The sequence below is a fragment of the Pituophis catenifer genome, unplaced genomic scaffold, assembly GCF_029215685.1.
Source record: "Pituophis catenifer annectens isolate HBS135680 unplaced genomic scaffold, rPitCat1.0.hap2 SCAF_1, whole genome shotgun sequence".
NCBI lineage: Eukaryota > Metazoa > Chordata > Lepidosauria > Squamata > Colubridae > Pituophis > Pituophis catenifer.
Genome location: NW_027256881.1, coordinates 264,377,674 through 264,398,149, shown reverse-complemented (window position 1 = coordinate 264,398,149; position 20,476 = coordinate 264,377,674). Strand labels below are relative to the sequence as shown.

At 40.1% G+C, this 20,476-nt stretch overlaps 1 protein-coding gene across 1 annotated transcript in view; it reads left to right on the top strand.

Annotated features, from left to right (window-relative positions):
• Nucleotides 1–3,559: 3,559 nt before the first annotated feature.
• The window catches only part of SLC6A5 (solute carrier family 6 member 5), an 80,470-nt gene continuing 63,553 nt past the window's right edge, over nucleotides 3,560–20,476 (top strand). The window contains exon 1 of the mRNA XM_070935341.1: nucleotides 3,560–3,676. Within this exon, the coding sequence (XP_070791442.1) occupies nucleotides 3,560–3,676 (117 nt within the window). The remainder of the gene's footprint in view (nucleotides 3,677–20,476) is intronic.

Below are 20,476 nucleotides of genomic sequence, written 5' to 3'. Positions count from 1 at the left end.
TTCAAGCGAAAAATTTTGGGAAGTGTGGTCCAAATACACCAGGTTGAGAGAGATGACACTAGATTACCAGGTTGAGAAGTTGATACCTGCTGATTGCTGGCTTGTTGCTCTATAGGGAGTGCCTGTTTTTTTACTGCTACCCCAAAATGGACTGGCAACAAGAAGTCACCTTATCCGAGATGCAATGATACATATTTATTTAACTTGGTTTCATGCCTTTCTCTCCACTGCAGTTTCTTGATCTTCTAAGGATGGATACACAAGAACATTATTGCACATGATATTTTTATATGGAGCAGATCATATTTGAGTCTCATAAATATTCAACTACATTTAGTAAAACACAGTTCCAAGTATATACCATACAATTGGGTTCTATTAAACTTCTTGATTAGCTCTAAGACCTGATAATAAACAAGCCAGCTAGGAGAGACTCTCCTAATAGAATTACACTTTATCTCATTACTGGACAGCTTTGGCCCACTGTCCACTCAGCTAGAAAATTGGATTGAGAGAGGGCATATGGCGGAACTCTATGACTCAGAAACTCTTTCAAAGCTCTGCATCCCCATGATAATAAATGTTTCAGCTCTTCTAAAAAAAAAGCAGAATAAAACAAAACTAGTAACATACTATAAAAAGAAGAAAAGGAAAAAATAGCTTTAAGGCATTCATAACTCTTGATTTTTTCCATTGTGGTATGGGTCACTACATATTAACGTTTTAATTGGACTTGCATTCTACAATTCAGAGATAGATGTACCCTTTATATTTTAAATAGCTTTAAAAAGCTTCAGGTTTTTCCCCTCTGACATTTATTTGTTTCAAACCTAGCCATAATGTCAAAAACATTTCTATATTTACAATTCTAGCCTAATCCCCTAAGGCTTGGAAGAAGTAATAGCATGTTGATAATATATTCTATTTTCAATATATTCAAAAAATTATATTCAAATTTTTATGTTCTAAAACTGGCTCCAAATTAGGTTGTGCCCAGTGGTTGTAAGATTGAAGTCTACATATCTGGAAGACTTCAGATTGGGAAAGACTTAGCTCAGTGTTTTTAAAATGACTGATTCTTCCTTTTTTATTTGATTATCAAAGATCAAAATGTCTTATTAGACATTTAGTAATATCAATTAGATATTACTGTTTATCTAATTGCTTCAGTTGTTCAGCCATAATAACAGATACAAATGTGGAAAATACTTTTTTACTCTTTTAAAGCATTGGCTAAAACTTTGCTAGAACTCAAGATATTCAAACAACATTCCCAAACTAAGATTGTGGAAATGTTTTTCCAAAAGCAAAATTGTGACAAATGACCAAACTATGAGACAGCTATTGTTGTAGACTTCATCCAAATTAACATTATACCCTTGATAATTCTCTTATGCAGTCTTGGTATACATTTTGATTCTTTCCTAAATAACTTATTAATTGTTTTAAAAACTTACACTGAACTATTACGGTATGATTGCAAGTAAATCAACAAGAGCTGTGGTGACGCAGTGGTAAGAGTGCAGTACTGCAGGCAACTTCTAAGGCCTGCTGGCTGCCTGCAATTTGGCAGTTCAAATCTCACCACACTCAAGGTTGACTCAGCCTTCCATCCTTCTGAGGTGAAATGAGGACCCAAATTGTTGGGGGCACTATGCTGACTTAGAGAGGGCTGTAAAACGGTATATATACGTCTAAGCGCTATTGCTGTATAATCCAGGAATGGGTAATAAATAGAAATAGAAACGGGGAAAAAAACATATTGTAGTATTTCTATTATGTGATAAATATCTATTAATTAAAGAGCCTTGGTGGCGCAGCAGACTAAAGTGCTGTTAAGTAGCACTTAGCTGCCAGCTGCCCGCAATTACTGCAAGTGCAAATCTCACCAGGCTCAAGGTTGATTCAGCCTTCCATCCTTCTGAGGTAGGTAAAATGAGGACCCGGATTGTGGGGGCAATGAGATGACTTTGTATAAAAAGAACACCACTTAGGGGGGCCCGAAAGCCCTACTAAGCAGGTATATACAAAATATGAAGGCTATTGCTTAACACATTGTAAGCCGCCCTGAGTCTCCAGAGAAGGGCGGCATATAAATTGAACCAATAAATAAATAATAAATAGTTAAAATTGAATTTGAAACTTCCTGCGCATAAAACAGCTCCATTGTCTCTGAATTCCTCATTCCATTGTTTTGATGTAGCCCCACATTTCATTTCCAAAGCAATTATTTTAGAAGTTCTAAATGAAAATTTTAAAGTAGGGGATTGTGTAGGGATTCAGACACTGATTTCCATACTTGCTGTCTTTCAGATTAGTTATTTAAATATCCTCCTTATGATTGGCTATTTTATTTAATGCTAATCATGTTTATTTTATTAAAATGAGAATTAAAATCTTGTTCAAAAATACCATTTTTGAAAAATATAGGCGAAATACTTCCTAATGCATTTCACTATCATTATAATCTTTTGATGAAACTCATTTACTGAGAACCTTCTAATACAGTAAGCCTGGTGTCAGATAACAGATCTAGATGATAAATGGAATGGTAGAAATCAGATAAGAGGGCATAACAGGCTATGGATTGCAGCTGTAATGGAGGAAAAATATTCAGTTTTATTACAGTTGATCTTTGTAGATTTTTGTTTTAAACTTATGGGAACTTTTAAGGAGACATGTTTGGCAATAATGTAGAACCTGTGACTTTCAATTTGTTACTGAACTACAATTCCCAGCAACTCCCACAGAATGCCCAATAGTAAACACAATGCAGATCAACTGTTATATAGGATGAATTATAAGGAAACTTATAATATATATGGTAGTGGCTGGATAATATAGTGGTTAAAGTGTAGGAGATCGTGTAGTGGTTGATGTAGGAGACTGAAGTTTGAATTTCTATTTTACCAAAAAGGGTCCTTGAACAATGACCACTAGCATTTCACCTGACTATCTTGGATATGAGAGTGATATGAACGAGGAGAGTCATGCTGGCTTGGATGTTACAGCGATTAACAGGACATGCAACAGATATTAGAGAACCAGAACAATCTCACTATAAATGGCTATTGGAGCAAACTATATATGGACAAACCAAAAGAACTGAGAATTGCTGGGCTGCTGCTAGAACAATAGTTCTAATGAGAAGAATACATGACACTTACGAAGGAATCATGAATGAACAGAAGATGGACATTCACACTAACTATGAAACACCTGTTTATCTGATGTGTCAATGTAGCAAGGAGGAAGCTGCTCTCACAACTTCTACAGAAACAGATACAAGTTTAGGAGTGGAGCTACTATCAGCCCTCTCTTCCATGTGGATGACATCAAGTTGTATGCTAAGAGTGAACAAGACATCAACTTCCTGACTCACCTGACACAGATCTAGGTTAAGACATTGGGAGGTCACTTGGACTGGATACATGTGGCCAGATAGTAGTAAAGAGAGGGAAGGTAGTTAAGACTGAGGGGTGGAACCAATTGTGAGACACATTAACAGACATACAGACCAGCTAAAAGTTCCTTGGTATCTCACATTCACATGAGAACCATGATGAGGAGACAAGGAAGGCAAGCAACATCCAAAACATCCAGATTAAGACTTGAAGAACCAGCTCAATGGCAAGAACCACACCATCAACCCATATACTCTACCAGATACCAGATAGTGAGCTAACCAAAGAAGGATATGAAGGTTTTTATTTATTTATTTTATTTTATTTTATCTCGAATTTATATACCGCACCTTCTCCCGAGGGACTCAGGGTGGTGTACAGCCAGATAAAAACATACAATATAAACATTAAAAACAATTAAAAGGATATATATTAATTTGGCCCCAATTTAAGATAACAAACTAATTAAAAATTAAAAAATATTAAAAAATATGTTAAGCCAGCCCGGCTTGCTGAAAAAAGAAAGTTTTAAGGGCACGGCGGAAGGCACCGAGGTCTTGGATCCTCCTTATCTCAGGGAACAGCTGATTCCAGAGGGTAGGTGCCCCCACAGAGAAGGCCCTCCCCCTGGGGGTCGCCACCCTACATTAGTTTGGCTGATGGCACCCCGAGGAGGCCCTCTCTGTGGGAGCGCACAGGTCGGTGGGAGGTCATCGGTAGCAGCAGGCGGTCTCAAAGATAACTAGGTCCTATGCCATGGAGCGCTTTAAAGGTGGTAACCAACACCTTGAAGCGCACCCGGAAGACCACTGGGAGCCAGTGCAGCTCACGCAGGAATGGTGTTATGTGGGAGTGCCAAGTGGCTCCCGTAATTACCCGTGCGGCCGCATTCTGGACCAGTTGGAGCCTCCGGGTGCTCCTCAAGGGGAGCCCCATGTAGAGAGTGTTGCAGTAGTCCAGGTACAAAGTGACGAGGGCATGAGTGACTGTGCACAGGGAATCCCAATCAAGAAAGGGCCGCAACTGGCAAATCAGGCAAACCTAACAAAAGGTCCCCCTGGCTAAAGCCATCAGATGTTCCTCCAAGGACAGCTGCGAATCCAGGAGGACTCCCAGATTGAGCACCCTCTCTGCGGGGGCCAAAGACTCGCCCCTGATAGTCAGTGATGGAGTCAACTGACTATATCGGGATGCCGGGAGCCACAGCCACTCAGTCTTGGAAAGGTTGAGCTTGAGCTGTTTCTCCCCATCCAGATCCGCACGGCCTCCAGGCACTGGGACATCACTTCAAGGGCATCGTTGGGGTGGCCTGGGGTGGAGATGTACAGCTGGGTGTCATCAGCATACTGATGGTACTTCACCCCAAAGCCACGGATGATCTCACCCAGTGGCTTCACATAAATGTTGAACAGAAGGGGCAAGAGGACCTCGAGGCACTCCACAAATGAGAGGCCTCGAGGTCGACCTCTGCCCCCCTGCCAACATGAACTGCGACCAGTCTGAGAGAAAGGAGGAGAACCACCATAACATGGTGCCCCCCATCCCCAACTCTTCCAACCGGTGCAGCATGATATCATGGTCAATGGTATCAAAAGCCGCTGAGAGGTCTAACAGGGCCAGAACAGAGGAGCAACCCCTGTCCCGAGCCCTCCAGAGATCATCTACCAACGCGACCAATGCCGTTTCCGTGCTGTGCCCAGACCTGAAACCCGACTGGAACGGATCTAGATAAGATGTTTCCTCCAGGAATTGTGGAAACTGTCACGCGACCACACTCTCAACAACCTTCGCAACAAAGCGAGGTTGCCAATGTGAAGATCCGCAAGCTAATCACAATATAGGGAGGTTTCCCCCTGGGTGTTAAGTCCAACTCCCAGACACTATACACCAGCCAGAAAGAGAGTGGGCAGGATCTGATGAATGTCAAAGTCAGTGGCCTGAATGAAACCCAGAACATCCATGAGTATTCCAGTAAATGGTACCCAAAGATGAGCTGCTGAGAGAATGCCTAGATAGCAGCAGACATGGAGGTAAGATCAAGCAGAAAAAATACCATGGCAAAACAAGACCCTGCATGGATTTTACCGTCAATAGATAGCTGAAATGGCTGACATTGGGGAATCATCAGTTGCTAGAAAGGGCTAGAGTAAAAGATAGCACTGAGGCACTGATCATAACAGCACAGGAACAAGCACCAAGATCAGATCTGTAGAAGCAGGGGTCTACCACACACTAGACAAGATCCAAATATGTGTAAACTGTGAGAGAAGCCTCAGAGACAGTTCCAAAACATAGTGGCAGGGTATAAAATGTAGACAGGAACAGCACACACTGAATGGAAGACCAGGTAACTGGCATTGTATACAGGAACATCTGCACAATTAGCATTAGACCTTCTCAGGTCCAAATGGCAGATTCCACCGAAGGTTGTGAAGAATAATAGGGCTAGGATCTGTGGGAATTCCAGATCCAGACATATAGGTAAGTACTGGCCAATCAACCAGATTTTGTGGTCATAGACAAGGATCAGAAGGCAAAGGTGGGAATGCTAGTATCTGGGTCCCATGTGCATTTATTCTCTAAGACTGGACTTTTATAATGGAGGAAAGCAAAAACAAATGTGACAGTATCTCCTTCCTCAAAATGAAGTCTTACAAACCATTAGCTATTCTATACAGATCAAAATTCTTTTTTTCCCCCTCCACCAAATTTAAGCATTAAATATTTATTTCTTTCATGCACCACCTCTTGAGGAATGAAACTTGTCATTGTAAAATAGGTCAGCTCTCACTTAACTGCAAGATAAAACATTCTTCAAAGTGATCCATGTGAAACCTTTTTCTCAGGAGCACTGGCAGAACATATTGTTACTTTGAAATGTGGTTATTCGCAGTCAGTTTCCGTGGCCAAGACTGCTGTTTGGAATATTAATAAATGATAGGAAACATGGAAGCTGGAATGTGGGATTCCATGCTCGGTATCACAGGCAGGGAAGTTTTCCTGTAAGGAACTTTGCTCCAGATTTAATTTTGTCAACAAGGCAAAGACACCAAGGAGCCAGGACAGGTTCTAAGCATAGATGATATGTGTTGACTACTTGTTTCTAATTTCTAAAGACAGAAAATTAGGATAGGGGCTGGACAGATGTTCAATATTTTTCCTAGATACTGCAGGCTTCTTTATCAACTGGCTTAACTGAAAGGTTTTAAAAAGTCTGACAGTGAGTTGAAGGTAAGGCAGAGTTTCCAATGCTTAGGAACTTTAAAATGTGTGAACTTTAATTCCCAGAATTCTGGGAGCTTAAGTCCACAATTTTTTAAAGTTCCCAAGGTTGGGAAATTCTGCGATGTGGTTTATAATCTATAATGCTTCTCTCCCCCTCCCCCTCCCCCCATCATGTTTCATGTTTTTTCTTCTTCTTTTATATTAGTAAAATTTAGTTTAGATTAGAATTGGATTTAGTAATAGGCAAATCTGGCAGCCCAGAGTATTCTAATAATTACCAAGACATTCACAATTGATTTTAGTTAATATCACTATATGCATCAGTGCGTCGTTTGAATTAGTATTATGTTTAGCTACGGTCAGGTTTGGGACTTCTCCCTGAAATCCTTGTCTAGCTTCTGCTGCCTGAGGAAAGAGAAGGGTCTCAATCTTTTATTCAGATTGTGTGATATCCTGGTAATCATGATGCATAAGTAGAGACCATTATAGTGATACGGTATAGTGACCAAGAGAAATCCTTGATTGGATGAAAGGTTACTTGACTGGGAAACAATAGCTGTTAACAACATGACTGCCTGACCAATGATGCAGAAATTTCTTCCAGATGCTTCTCCTTTTCCCCACCTGATCCCCTGGAACTCCCAATGTCTATGGTTATTTCCCTTACAGAAGTCAAATCTTTCCAGTTTTTTCTTTGCTCTCAGTATAGATTCTCCTCAGTCCTGAAATCAGGACATAAATTTAAACTGCTGGTGATATAGATTAAAACAAATGATAACAAGGCCACAAGAATAGCTTCACATCCTGCTTAGTAAGCCCATTGCCTTAGAGGAGTTAATTCTGTAAGCAATTAATGCTTTAAAGATTTACCAGACTCTTAATTATCTAGGATAATTTCCATGGGAATGAGAGGTTATTTTTCTCAGGGAGCTCAATCTAGGTAATTATTTGCCTTTCACAGAAACATTTTTTTTATTAACCAAAGTGACTCATGGAATAAATTATTTACAGTTACAGAAGGAGCCGTACCTGGGGTAATGTAAAAAAAAAATATATAGCATTTTCCCCCTTTGAAGTGGAACTAATGCAACATTTTTCACTTATTTACTTAATTCACTTATCTAGCACTTATTCAGTGCTAACTAAATGGTTTATACTTTGTACTACACACATGATCTTTAATGTAACAGGTTAGGTTTGTTTCCATAGTTGAAATATCAGACTTCTGCCCATTTAAAGAGCTAATTTAGTCAGGCGGTAATATTAAGAATAAGGGTGGCTTGAGATAATGGTGCATTTTCCCCTTTGTAACAGTGACAATGTAAATACAGAAGTATCTAGCAACCAAGAAAGGGCAGTATGGCATTACATAGAGGTGGGGTTAAAAAGAAAAGTAAGATTGTAGCTGTGACATGATCTAAGCTCTGCCTCTTTTTTTATGTATAATGCAAGTAAAAATTGGACATTTTCACTGAGTAATCATCGCCTTGACCTTGAACTTGGAGACTCCTTGCAGAATGTGATACTATGATAACCTTTTTTTTTAAAGATTGTTGATGTTCATCTTACAGAAGATCATCTTTCGTTTGGACAATAATAGACAGAATGGATTCCTGAATACAGACCAAACCTCCTATGACTGATTTGTATTGATGCTGTGACAGATCTTTCTTTCAAGAGGAAGCCTTGTGCTACTTCTAGTTCAGTAGATCAGGCCTTTGAAAGGTTTCTTCTTAGCAGCCTGTAATTTCTCTGTAAGTGCTACCTGTTCCAAGGGCACCTGGCCTAAGGAAAACCCAGGGACGGGTCCATTGTTTGCACTACAAGAGTCAGCAGTCAAAAGAGACCAGGAGAATTTCACAGTTGGGTTTCTCCTACCATAGGTGAATTGGGAAGATGGATTGGCATACTCAGAGTAAAGTACCAGCAGACAAAGCCCTTTTCAGGCATGGCCACCATCTTCAATGTTTCATCTTTAAAAGTCCCCAGAGAATAGCTGACTGGGCAAATCTGAGAAATGGTGTTCATCAACCTCATACCCTCCAGATAGGTTGGGATGACATTTCTCACAATTCCCAAACATCACAACCTCCAGTCTACCGGGGATTGTAGTTCCAGCACACCTGGAAATCCAGTTAGGAAAGACTAATCTAAGGAACCTAATCTGCAATCTTTCTAAAGAGACAGGCTATAAAGAATTAGAGATTCTTTAATGGTCCTGTTAGTACCTACTAAGCTCTTAGCAATCTGTTGGCACCATTGCAAGCACCATTGCTTGCCTTTCACTGCAATTAAGAGGCCTATATGTGGCCTAGGTGGTGGTTGATTTCTACCCACCACATTTTTTGAAAGGCATTCTATAAGTCAGCTTCAGCAGCTTAATGAAGCCACTTACATACATAAGACTTTGGAGTGGAATAAAATCTCCTGCAACTAATCAAGTGGATGCAAAGGGCAGTGATTTGGCTCATTTAGCCACCTGAAATTATATTGGACCTCCCAAATGTGAGTTACATAGCAAACACAATTTTTATATGACAGTATATAGCAAGTCATATCTCTTCAAAATCATGTCAATCCTTGTGTTCGGAGAACTACATTTCTTTCTATTGCTTGTGATAGATATTTTGAACTATGGTATAATCATTTTCAACCAGATACCTTCTAGATGCGTGGTCTTTGTGCTTATTTAGACTTCCTGTGCTGTGAGTTTCATGACCATCTTCCATTAGATGCTCAGCAGCGGACAGGAAAAAAAAATTAAGAAAGATAAAGAAAAAAATAAAGCAAAGATGTCCCAACCCCAACCATTTCAATTTTCTGTCTTCTAGATGTAAGAAATTTAACATACCTGAAAGGCTCGGGAAAGGTTTTATGTAATTAAGGCTCAAACATTCTCTGAATGTTGTTGGTTAATATACAGTAAACCATCTATCTACCGTATATGCAAGGAGGAACTATCAGCAAGCACAAAAATTTGCAGAAGTATGAAATACATATTCAAGTAGGGAGAAGAATACAAGTTCATTGAGAGATAGATGTGCTCCTGGGTCATGGTTCACTCAGCTTGATAGTACAGGGGTTTAGTGCACCCTGTTATTAACACAGCTGCCTGCAATTTCTGCTGGTTCGAATCTCTCCAAGGCTCAAGGTTGACTCAGCCTTCCATCCTTTCTAAGGTAGGTGAAATGAGGACCCAGTTTATGGGGGCAATAAGCTGACTTTGTATAAAATATACAAAAGAATGAAGGCTATTGCTTAACGCATTGTAAGCCGCCCTGAGTCTCCGGAGAAGGGCGGCATATAAATCAAATTAAAAAAAAAAAACTATTTGGGATAAGAGGAAATGAAAAACCAGGTGTATACTATAAAGTAGGCATGGACAAGTAGGCATGGTTTCCTGCCTGAGCAGGATATTGGACTAGAAGACCTCTAAGGTCCCTTCCAACTCCGTTATTCTGAAACCATGTACAACCATTTTCCAAATGCAACATTTCCTTCCAGGGCTTACTTTCCATGAAATTTTTTTAAACTTTCTGTTTTTCAATCCTACAAAATATTGGATGATGCAAAGAAAAACTACAGCTGACTTCATACGTTTCACAAATGGTTTATTTTCCTAATGGTTATTTAATAAATCAGAACTGTCTGAAATCACTTATCATACCAAGAAATAAACCAGGTTTACTATCATGTCACATTTTTGGATTTACTCCACAAACTAAGTCAAATCTATAGAACAATACTATAGCTAAATATATATGACTGTTATAATCTAGGGCAGGGTTCCCCAACCCCTGATCCGTGGACAGGCCCTGGGCCACGGCATGGCACAAACAAGTGAAGGCTCATCCGCGGGATTCAGGCAGCATGCAAAACCACTCCCACTCAGCTGTGGAAAAACCTCTATCTACTGAACCAGTCCCTAGTTCCCAAAAGGTTGGGGGACGCTGCTCTAGGGCAACTTTGTATTCATCTAGCAATATTTGTTTCATTATTTTTCCATATTTCATAATAGAGTTTAAATTCTACCAATTGCGTTTTTTTTAAGTGATAGGTATTCAGAGTTCAAGTTTGTCTTCAAATCAGTTTTGACCCTTGGCAATTGCCTTCTGCAGTTTTATTGACAGCATTTTTCATTGCCCTTAACTTCTTCCTAGTACTGAAACGATTGGCCTAAGATCACTCAGCTGATCACTCAACTTTGGGCCTCAGCTGAGACTAAAACTCATAGTCTTTGGGTTTCTAGTTTTGATGCCTTAACCCCTACACCAGATTGGCTCCTGGTGATAGGAATAACCATCAAAATACGTGGATATTCAATGAAAGGTAATGTTGAAACAAAGCATTTGGTGGTTTATGTGCTAATAATGAGTTTCATGCTGGCAATGGGACCCATAGTGTTGATGGAGCAACTGAGGCCAATCAAGCCACAATTGATCTTGCACTGTTGTTCTTGGTTAAAACTCAGTCCTGTGAAATTCAAGATGCTACTTTATCTACTGTGATGTTTCAATCACAACAGACCCTTGGTTCTGGTCTGTAGAACTATTAACAAATACAGACAGATCAACATCGTATTTCTACTGAAGTAACAATAATTCCCACTGAACACAATAAAACTTACTTCAGCACCACTCTGTACTGTATAAAACTAAACTTTTGAGATCACTATGTGAGTTTTTAGCATGCTGAATTATATGAAATAATATTCAAATAATATAATCAAGCAATAAAAAGACTTAATGTTAATTATAAATTGATATAAAAGTAAATATTCCCCAATCTACAAAATCCTCAGTGAACTCACCTTTCAAAGAGACAAAGATTAAAAATATAAACTACAGTTAGTGACATATTACTATACCCCACCTCACAAATTCAAAAAGTAAAATACACAAGTCACATGGATATCACCAGCAAATGTCACTGAATACATTATGCTTCCTGTTCAAAGATAAACTGTTCTTCATCTTGGTTGGCAAATATTAAATACTAGTCAGAAAGTCAAGTGTTATAATGTTTATTTTTAATCAAATTCAGAACACTGGGGATTTTAGCTTGAGTGGAGATAAAAGTCAGTCTGCATTTAAAAGGGATGTTTATTTTATTCAGCATTTAATTATTAAAGCAAAATGCAGTGGGAATAGTTGAGATGTCCCATTTTTAAATATGTTTTCCACATCTAGATATTAAAATGTGCCCCTAATTTGCACTGTCCTTCATAATAAACAATTATGCCTAACCTAAATTAAGATACTAATACCTCCCTCTCTGAGAGAGAGAGAGAGAGAGAGAGAGAGAGAGAGAGAGAGAGAGAGAGAGAGAGAGGAAGGAAGGAAGGAAGGAAGGAAGGAAGGAAGGAAGGAAGGAAGGAAGGAAGGAAGGAAGGAAGGAAGGAAGGAAGGTTGGTTGGTTTTGATCGTCTTTGTTCAGTAATTCTCCCATGGAGAAAAGAATCAAATAACAAATGTCTATTTTAAAGTAGAAAAACTTGTTTGCAAATACATTTCAGATTATCACAAATAACACATTTGTGCCAAAAAAGTTGTAGACCAGGTGTGACACCTAGACAATGCCAGAACAATAAGCAAATGCTAACTAGAAGACTATGTATGTGTTTCCACAGATTATGCTTCTTATTCCAGTATCTCACCGTTACTGATCCTATCGCCAGTCTCCTCATCCTTTTGAGTAACCCTACAATTGCTTGTAGCATTTTTTTTATTGCCCTCTCTCTAGGTTTCCCTGATAGATATTTATTTAGTTTATTCCTAATTTATTTATTTATTTGCTTATCTGTGAGGGCCTGGAGTGAGGTAGGGTATTGAGGGGACAGGTGGGAGGGGGAGATGTGAACTGATCCAGGACAAGATCAATTACTATTTTTCATCTTTGACAAAGTAATTAAGGCTGTAGTGACTTGTTAATTCAGTCTCAATGGCTGCTGCAGTGATAGATGCAAATTTACAATCAGTTCTGCTTCAGCGTAGGGAAAATGATTATCCACTGCAAACAGGAGGCCAGAGAGTAGGGAATCACTCCAGAGGGACCTGTTTCCTTTTTAAAAGAGTGTGCAGGCACTGCTTTGGGGGGCGGAGGAAGATATGATGGAGGAGGGCTTGAGAAAGAGAATGGGAGAGAGGGAAAAAAAAGAATAAAAAGAGGTCAAAAGGAGGGAATAGCAAATACATATTTATCTCTCATCCTCACTCATGAAGAGGAGGAGTGTAAATGATTACTGGGCACACGGTTCATATAACTGAAGCCAGCGCCAGGTCAAGGCTCTGCATAGGATAAGCTCTGTTGAGCTTTGACAGGGTTTTGCATTGTGAATTGAAGGAACAACCTGGATAGCGTTCTGATCACATTTGGAGGCAACTTTAGCTTCATAAATTTCTTTGTGCTATACCTATGAACATAGTTTGATGGAATGATTCCCACCTGAAACACAATTTCATTTATTTCTATATTTTATACTCATCCAATAGCTAAAGATCTTTGATGCCTCTCAAGATTTTTAAAAATAACAGAACACTGAAAGAAGTGCACACACATACATACACACACACACACACACACACACACACACACACACACAGAGCACCGGAAATATTTCAGAGATCCACTCCACCCTTATTCCTTTCAGACCAACTTATTATATTTATTTTAAAGCATTTATATATTTTTCTGAACAATGAATCATTTAAAGGAAAGGTAGAAAATCTAAGGGCCTTACCCATTATCCCATTTGCAGCCTTCAGAGAAGATAAAACTGACTTTTAGACTTCAAGTGACGGCAAATATTGACTACTTAAAATTCCCCAATGGGCCAAATTCCCATAGTGGGGGTAGAGGAGTTATCAGTATGGCTTCTAAAGCCCTTTTAGGACCACCCAAAGGGGGGAGGAGCTCACAATTTTGGCCTTTGCTAATGATATTGAAACTTTCCAGGTCACCAGGGCAGAAAAAGGATGCATGGCTCTGAAACTTCAACACATCCACAATTACAACAAAGGGGAAAATTATTTAAAAGCAAAACTAGTATTACTTACAGCCAAGCCAAAACAGTATTAAAATCCATTATTAAAGTCTCAGAGAAACAATGCAGGATTTACACCATGTAAGGTTGGAGGCAACCTTCCTTCCTTCAGCCAATGAGTTCCTATGACAGGTTGGATTCCAGCAAAAAGCCAGAGTCATCTAACCACCAACGATGTCCAGAAGATCTCTGGTGAATAATGCATAGATGAGGTGCAAATATTAAAATATGCTGACTCCACCTGGTTTAAATATCTGTCTTAAACAACTGAAGACAATCTGTCCTCAAAATATGTCTGATGTACTGGTATCACTTGGTACTTTAATAATCATAATATAATTTATCAAATTTATATGGTCCTTGAGTCCTTGCTTCTTTTGCTCTTGCTTTTAATAAGCAAACTCTGTCACAAGGTTTGATTTTTATGTGTAACCTTAGAACAAATAGGAGAAGTTTGGTTAATCTCTACTATTTCTACAGCTTTTAGGATTAGGAAAGTTAGAGTTAGGATCTGTGGGGGAAAAACAGGATATGTGAAATGGGGGAGTAGATTGGATCATAGGTAATATTAGATGAGGTTCAAGTTCCATGAAAATCTCTACCTACACATGAAATTCTGGTCATTCTCTTTCATTCTGCCCTTTGAAGATTGGGTGTGCTTCACTATCATAGTCTATCTTTCCAATTTTTTCCCTTCCAAGCATCTCTGCTCATGTCCACATCATTTTTAGCAAAGCTATATTTAGATCAAGCTCTTGTCCAAAGTTCTGGGAAAGTCAAGGTTATAAATCAAGAAGCAAAAGCTGGGACCTAATCTAAATGTAAGGGCAAACCCCTTACAGAAAAGTTGCTTAGAAAACCACAAGGACTTGTCCATACAGACACCAGGAGTCAAGTCTCAAAAACACAATTTATAAAAATAAACCTTAAACACTCTTTTTAGATCCTCCCTTTTTTGTCACTTCATATCATAAAACCAGAGGCTGTATCAACTTGCATTCCAACAAATGAGCAAGACCGTGCAAAAAAACAACAAAACTAAGCATATTTGAAAAGTTATGATCAATATGATAAATTACTCTTAACATTTGATATTTTTCTCCTGTCATTTAACAGAAGTTATATCACTCATGGCAATTTGGGGAAGTGCTCTGAGGGCTGTGCAGGATCCAACTTGTGCATCTCTAACGTAACACCCAAGAGGAATTCTTCTGGGTGAAACACAGGGCATCTCTCTCAGCATCAGCTGTCAGTTGTGGTCAACTTCTGACCTTCATTCCTAGGGGCAGTATCACCTGAGCACTCCAACCTCTCTCTCTAAAGAGAATTTGCACCTCTTTCGATGGGAGGCGCCCCTTTTTCTGTTGTCAAGAGCACTGCAGACATAGGGCGTCTTTCACAGCACATGCAAGGTGACTGCTGCTGAAACAGCAGACAGGCCCGGCTATAGTGCAGACCCGCCACGGGAGAGCATGACTGTCCCTTTTCTATTCTACTGTCTCAGGTCAACCCTGCAGCCTTGCCGTCGACGATACACCCCCCCCCAAAAAAACCCCAAAAACTGGACTCCACCCTTTCGCAGCTCTGGTACTAAACCCTAAATCAGAGCTAGTCATTCTGCCCCCCCCTCCACCCGGGCCCTTTCCAGAGCGCGCCAAAGAGCATGCGCCCTCCTCCCGATCGTCCATCTTCCGAGGAGAAAGCGCAGGGAGGAGGGGGAGGAGGGGAGGAGGAGAACTCGGCGGATGGGGTCGAAGGGAGGCTTGCAGGAAAGCTCGGGAGCGCCGAAAGAAATCCCTCCCGTCCCCGCGTCTTTTCTTACTGCTCCTCTGCCTGTTTGGCGGCCAGGCAGGAGGGCCAGCTTCCCTCAGACGGCGTGGTTGGATTCGGCGCGGGAGTTTTGCGCTTTCAAACTTCACGCGCCCTCGTTCCAGCCGCTGGATCCTGAATCACTAGCCGCGCCAGCCGCTTCATCCCCGGCGCTTCCTCCGAGCCAGCCCCTCCCCACCCCCGCAGGCGAAAAGTGCTCAAAGGTCCGGAGAAGTCATCCATTCCTCCCTCCCCCTCCCCACTTTTGCGGGACGCGCAGATCCTCCAAAGGCTTCAAAGCTCCCCTTCTAGCCGCCTCGGTTCCGAACCTTAACTCGGGAGCTGGCAAGGATGACGCGTGTTCGAGACCCCCCTCCTCCCGCCCCTCTTGGCAGCGCAGATGCCCGCCCTTTTTGCCCTCAAAAGGAAGAAAGGTTTAAAAAATGGGGGGTGGAGGGAGGGATAAATCTCCGGAAAGGTTGTGGAGAGAGTTAAAAAAAAAAAAAGCCTTAGCCAGCCTTAGCTATTTATAACGGGCCTTCAAATCGAGAAGATCATAGGAAAGGAAAATGACCACTTTAATCAATGTGACACGGGTAGTCAGGAGGCCATCTGAGAATTGGAAGGAAGAAGAGAGGGTTATGTTGTTTCTTTGTACAAGGATCTGCAGAATGTATTGTTTCTGAACTTAGGCGAACAGATCCCCCCAGTTGGATGAACATAGAAAACAATAGTTTAGTGATAAGGATCATCATGATGATTTTTTTCCTCCCACCTATATTTATGAAGCTCTCTTCGCCTTGAGTTTAATTTGCAGCCGGAATACATGGGTGGGCTTGGACTTTCTGACTATAAATAGAAGGGCATTGTGATGGAAAGGGCTAACTAAATTCGTGCTGATGTCACCTTGCCTAGGAAAATAAATTCTGCCTTATTTTTAAATTAAGCCTCCAAGCAGTTCTGTAAATGATCAGTCAGCAATAAGTCCCATTCTACTGAATGGAGCGTCTTCCTAAGTAAATGTGCAGAGGCTTGCAAATACAAACTTAAGGTTCTCTCTTGACTGTGTAAAAGAAAAAAGAAAAAAAAGACGATGCCCTTGGGAAAAACATTTTGCAATTGATTTTTTTTACTTCAGTAGTTAATTCATATATTCTTTTGGATTATTGGGGGGTGAGGTGGGGGTGTCTCTGGAATTAACTTCGGTTAATCCAAAAACCACCAGAAAGCCTTGTGCACTTTAAAAGCTAGCGGTCCAGCTTTTATGGATCACGAGCCACTTCATCAGAAGCCTGTAACGACAAGAATTGTTCACGAAAGCCAATGCCGTCATTAGTTTGCGATTTTTTAAAAAAAAAAATGCATCACTTATTTAGCTGTCATTATGTTAGAAATTTAGAACAGGGGCAGCAACAAAAACAGATTCCAACGAAAAAGAACAGCTAACTAAATTCCTCGCCAGTGAAGATGAGCAGGTGTAAAAATTCATGTTTTAGAGTTTATGAATCTGCATCTTATAGACTGAGACACATCAGCACATTTTTTTTTCTCTTTATAAATGAAGGTCCTTCCAACAAAATTTGTCTTTTAGATTGGTGACTTGTCACGTTTAGTTTAACTCCTGTACGTAAAGGAAGTGCTCTACCTTGGGGAGGGGGAGAGACGGAGCTCAGAGTTAGGCAGAGCTAGGAAGGATCTCTGGGCTGTACCCCCCCTCCCGCCCCATTCTGAGGGACAGCAGAGACACTGGTTACAATTCCAGTCAGACTCAAAACTATGAAATATTCTTATTTTGAAATAATATTAAGCCACACAATTCTTTACTTTCCTGGTTTTATTGGTTGTTCTTGTGAGCCAGCTAGGATTATTATTCATAAGAAAAGTGACTTCTATGAACAAACAAATATAAAACGAATTCAGAGTATATTTAAAAACTATGTATTATAGTTTTTAAGAATATTTGTAATATTTGCAATGATAATTTTTTTTATATATTTATGTTTTATTTTTGTTACATCCTACCCAGACTCACTAGCTTTGAGATTGGAGGCTATATAAATTGAATGGATGGATGAATGGACGGACCGACAAACAGACAGGCAGGCAGATACCTAAGCTCAATAGGATACATTTTAGGAAAGTTTGAAAAAGTCCACATTCCAGCACTCCCTTATCTAGATAAGTTATGCCCTTTCCTCCTGAAATAATTTCTAACTAAGTGAATTAACTTAGTTTAACTTAGTGGACATTCATTTTAAAAATTAAAAAACAGCAATGTTTTAAAAGAAGATGAAAGAATGTAGTTCTTTCCCTACCTACCTTCATAGTGTTTAATAGAGATATACATTTGTACATTTTTAAAGCTATAAATGTTATTTCATGATATTATCATCTTAAATTCCTCCTAAGTAGTCCTACTTTGTTACTGCAAGGTAGGTTTCAAAGATGTGAACTAGGATAAGAGATTTGAAATACCCACTTCCATGTAGTGAAAATGGGTGCTAGATGAGGTGAATCTAAATGCTTCATTATACTACAATTTTGTAATTGTTTCATAAAGTAGCCTTTGTGTTTCAAGAGTTACAATGAGTATTCATAAAACAAACTCCCTCCTTGAATCTCATATAGAGAGGTGACAAAGTATAAAGTCCATGAGTAGTATAAGGAGCTACTGCCTTCTAGTTAATAGGCTTGTTGGAAGTTCTCAAAAATCACCCAATCACATTTCTCTCATTGTCTAAAAAGCATATGTAAATCTGAAAGGTGCTTGGTTGTTTAAAACACATGTGCATTTTAAAAATACATCGATACTAGTATTCACTAGGGTATTCACTAGGGTATTCACTAAGGTACACACAAATAATACACAGAGACACATGCACGTTTCAAAGACTGACTCTTGTCCCATTGAAATAAACAGGATCACTCCACTGAAACCAACTAGGGCTTGATCAAGCTCATAGTTCTAGTTCCTAAGCCAACCATTTAACCATTTGTTGGTTCACATATTGCACAGAAATTTACAATCAAAATTCGTGCTACTGTTAATCGCAATTTCCTAATGGGTGGCCAATTTCAAGGACATTTTAGGGATCTCCTAGGATCTACAGCATCTGTCCTGGGTTATGAAGTCTGAGTGTCACGCAGAGGTTACAGTTGCTTTATTTGCTGTTATTGCCTGATTTATTTACACATCTATACAATTTATGAGTCCATGAAGAAATCTTGCTTAAAGATATTTCCCAGAGTATGCAGGCTGGGCATTCTAGATTTTTAGTCCCAGCCCAATTTGAGGGATTATATTGGGGAAAGCTGGTCATGTGGCGTCAAGCTTCCTAATGCCACTTAAACAAATTCAACCCCAACATCACTTTTTAACTTTTTAATGGAATAATCCAATACTAGTTTGCTCTTTTAAAGAAAGGATTTAAGGTTTAAATCTTTGAAAATCTTCACTCAGCAGTGTGTGTGTGTGTCCAGAGGAATATTTCTCCCAACATCTCAATGTAGTAAAAATAATCTTGACGAAAATAAATATTCCTTTGGGCACGCGGTGAATTTCGTCTACGGTGTTGGGGCTCCCGCTGCATTTTTGGCGGACAAAGGTCCAGAAAGGCGGCGGCGGCGGGGGGGAATCTTCTCTTTTCACTTCCCAGAAGAATCGTGACATTAAATTAAAATGCCGCTGCTGACAGATGAAAGGCAGGAAAAGGCGACGAACCGGGTCTTTCGGAGGGGCGGTAGAGGAGCTACTGACTGGAGGCGGGAATGGTGCGTTAACGAGGGAGAAGACTTCTATCGTCCCTGTTTGCGCGTTGGGTGCAATAGGACGTGTTTCTCACATGTTCTTTTTCTAATTAACCACACACGCGCGCACACGGCTTTCGCTGGGCTTGGCTTAGCAAAGTCTCACCCCCTCCTTCCCCCTGAGTCACACCAAGCACGCCATCCCAACTGCTGTCTGACTGACAGCTAGCTTGCGCGCCTGTTCCTGTTGCCGCTTTAAAAATTCGAATCCGAGGGTAATGATTTATCAAACTCTGATTATCAAAAAAATGTCATAGGAAGGGCACCTTGCTATGCACTGACGCAAACCCAGTCTTTCTCACGGAGCTATAGAAAGCTTTGCTCTTAAGGGAGCAAAATTCACTCTACCATTTCGCCCCAGCTGCAGTCTTTTGCCTCTGCAAGATTTTATCCGATGCTATTGTAAATATGGTAAGTAGACTTTATTTTTCAATCCTACTTTTCTTTTTGGAGCCTCGGGTTGGGAGAAAACGGTATATTACTTGTAATCTTGCCGATGGTTCCGTGTTGTTGCGGGTTAAAAGTAGTTAGAAATTAAGGCTTGGTAAAAATGTACCGAACGGGAGTCAGCCTGTAACGCTGAGTACTGTCCAGGGTCCTGAAAAACCATATTCCTCTGAAGATGTTCTTGTTATATAGGTACATCGTTTGGTGCTACTTTCTGGATCTGCGTTTGCTGACTGTGAGTTTCTTTGGAGGGAGGGGTCGATTCCAAAAGTGGGAAGAATACGAATCCTGCCTTTACAGACACTTTTCAAAAGAAAAAGAATGTGTTTATGTGTGGACTAGAATTGTCTACTAGAGTAGACAATCAAAAGCACAGACTGGAGAATGTGGCCCAGTTTTATAATTCTACATATGCAACCCTATTCTTACCCAGTTTGAGATTCTCAGAATACCTACTGAGAAATAAATCCCATTAAATTTACAATCTGTTTGGAGTAAGGGGATATGAGAAAATGTAATTCAGGATTTTTATGCTTCCCGTGCTCCTCCCCCATCGGTATAAGTATGTGGGGGGGGGGGGGACAAGGTTGGGAATATTTAGAAACCAGTATTATTGAATTTCTCTATATGTCGCTAGCTGCATATAGGCTTTATCTCCCCCGCCCCCTCTCCAGTTCAAAGCTAGTATGCACTGCTGAAGACAGAAAGGAAATGAGGCGTAAAATTAAAGATATTTTTTTCT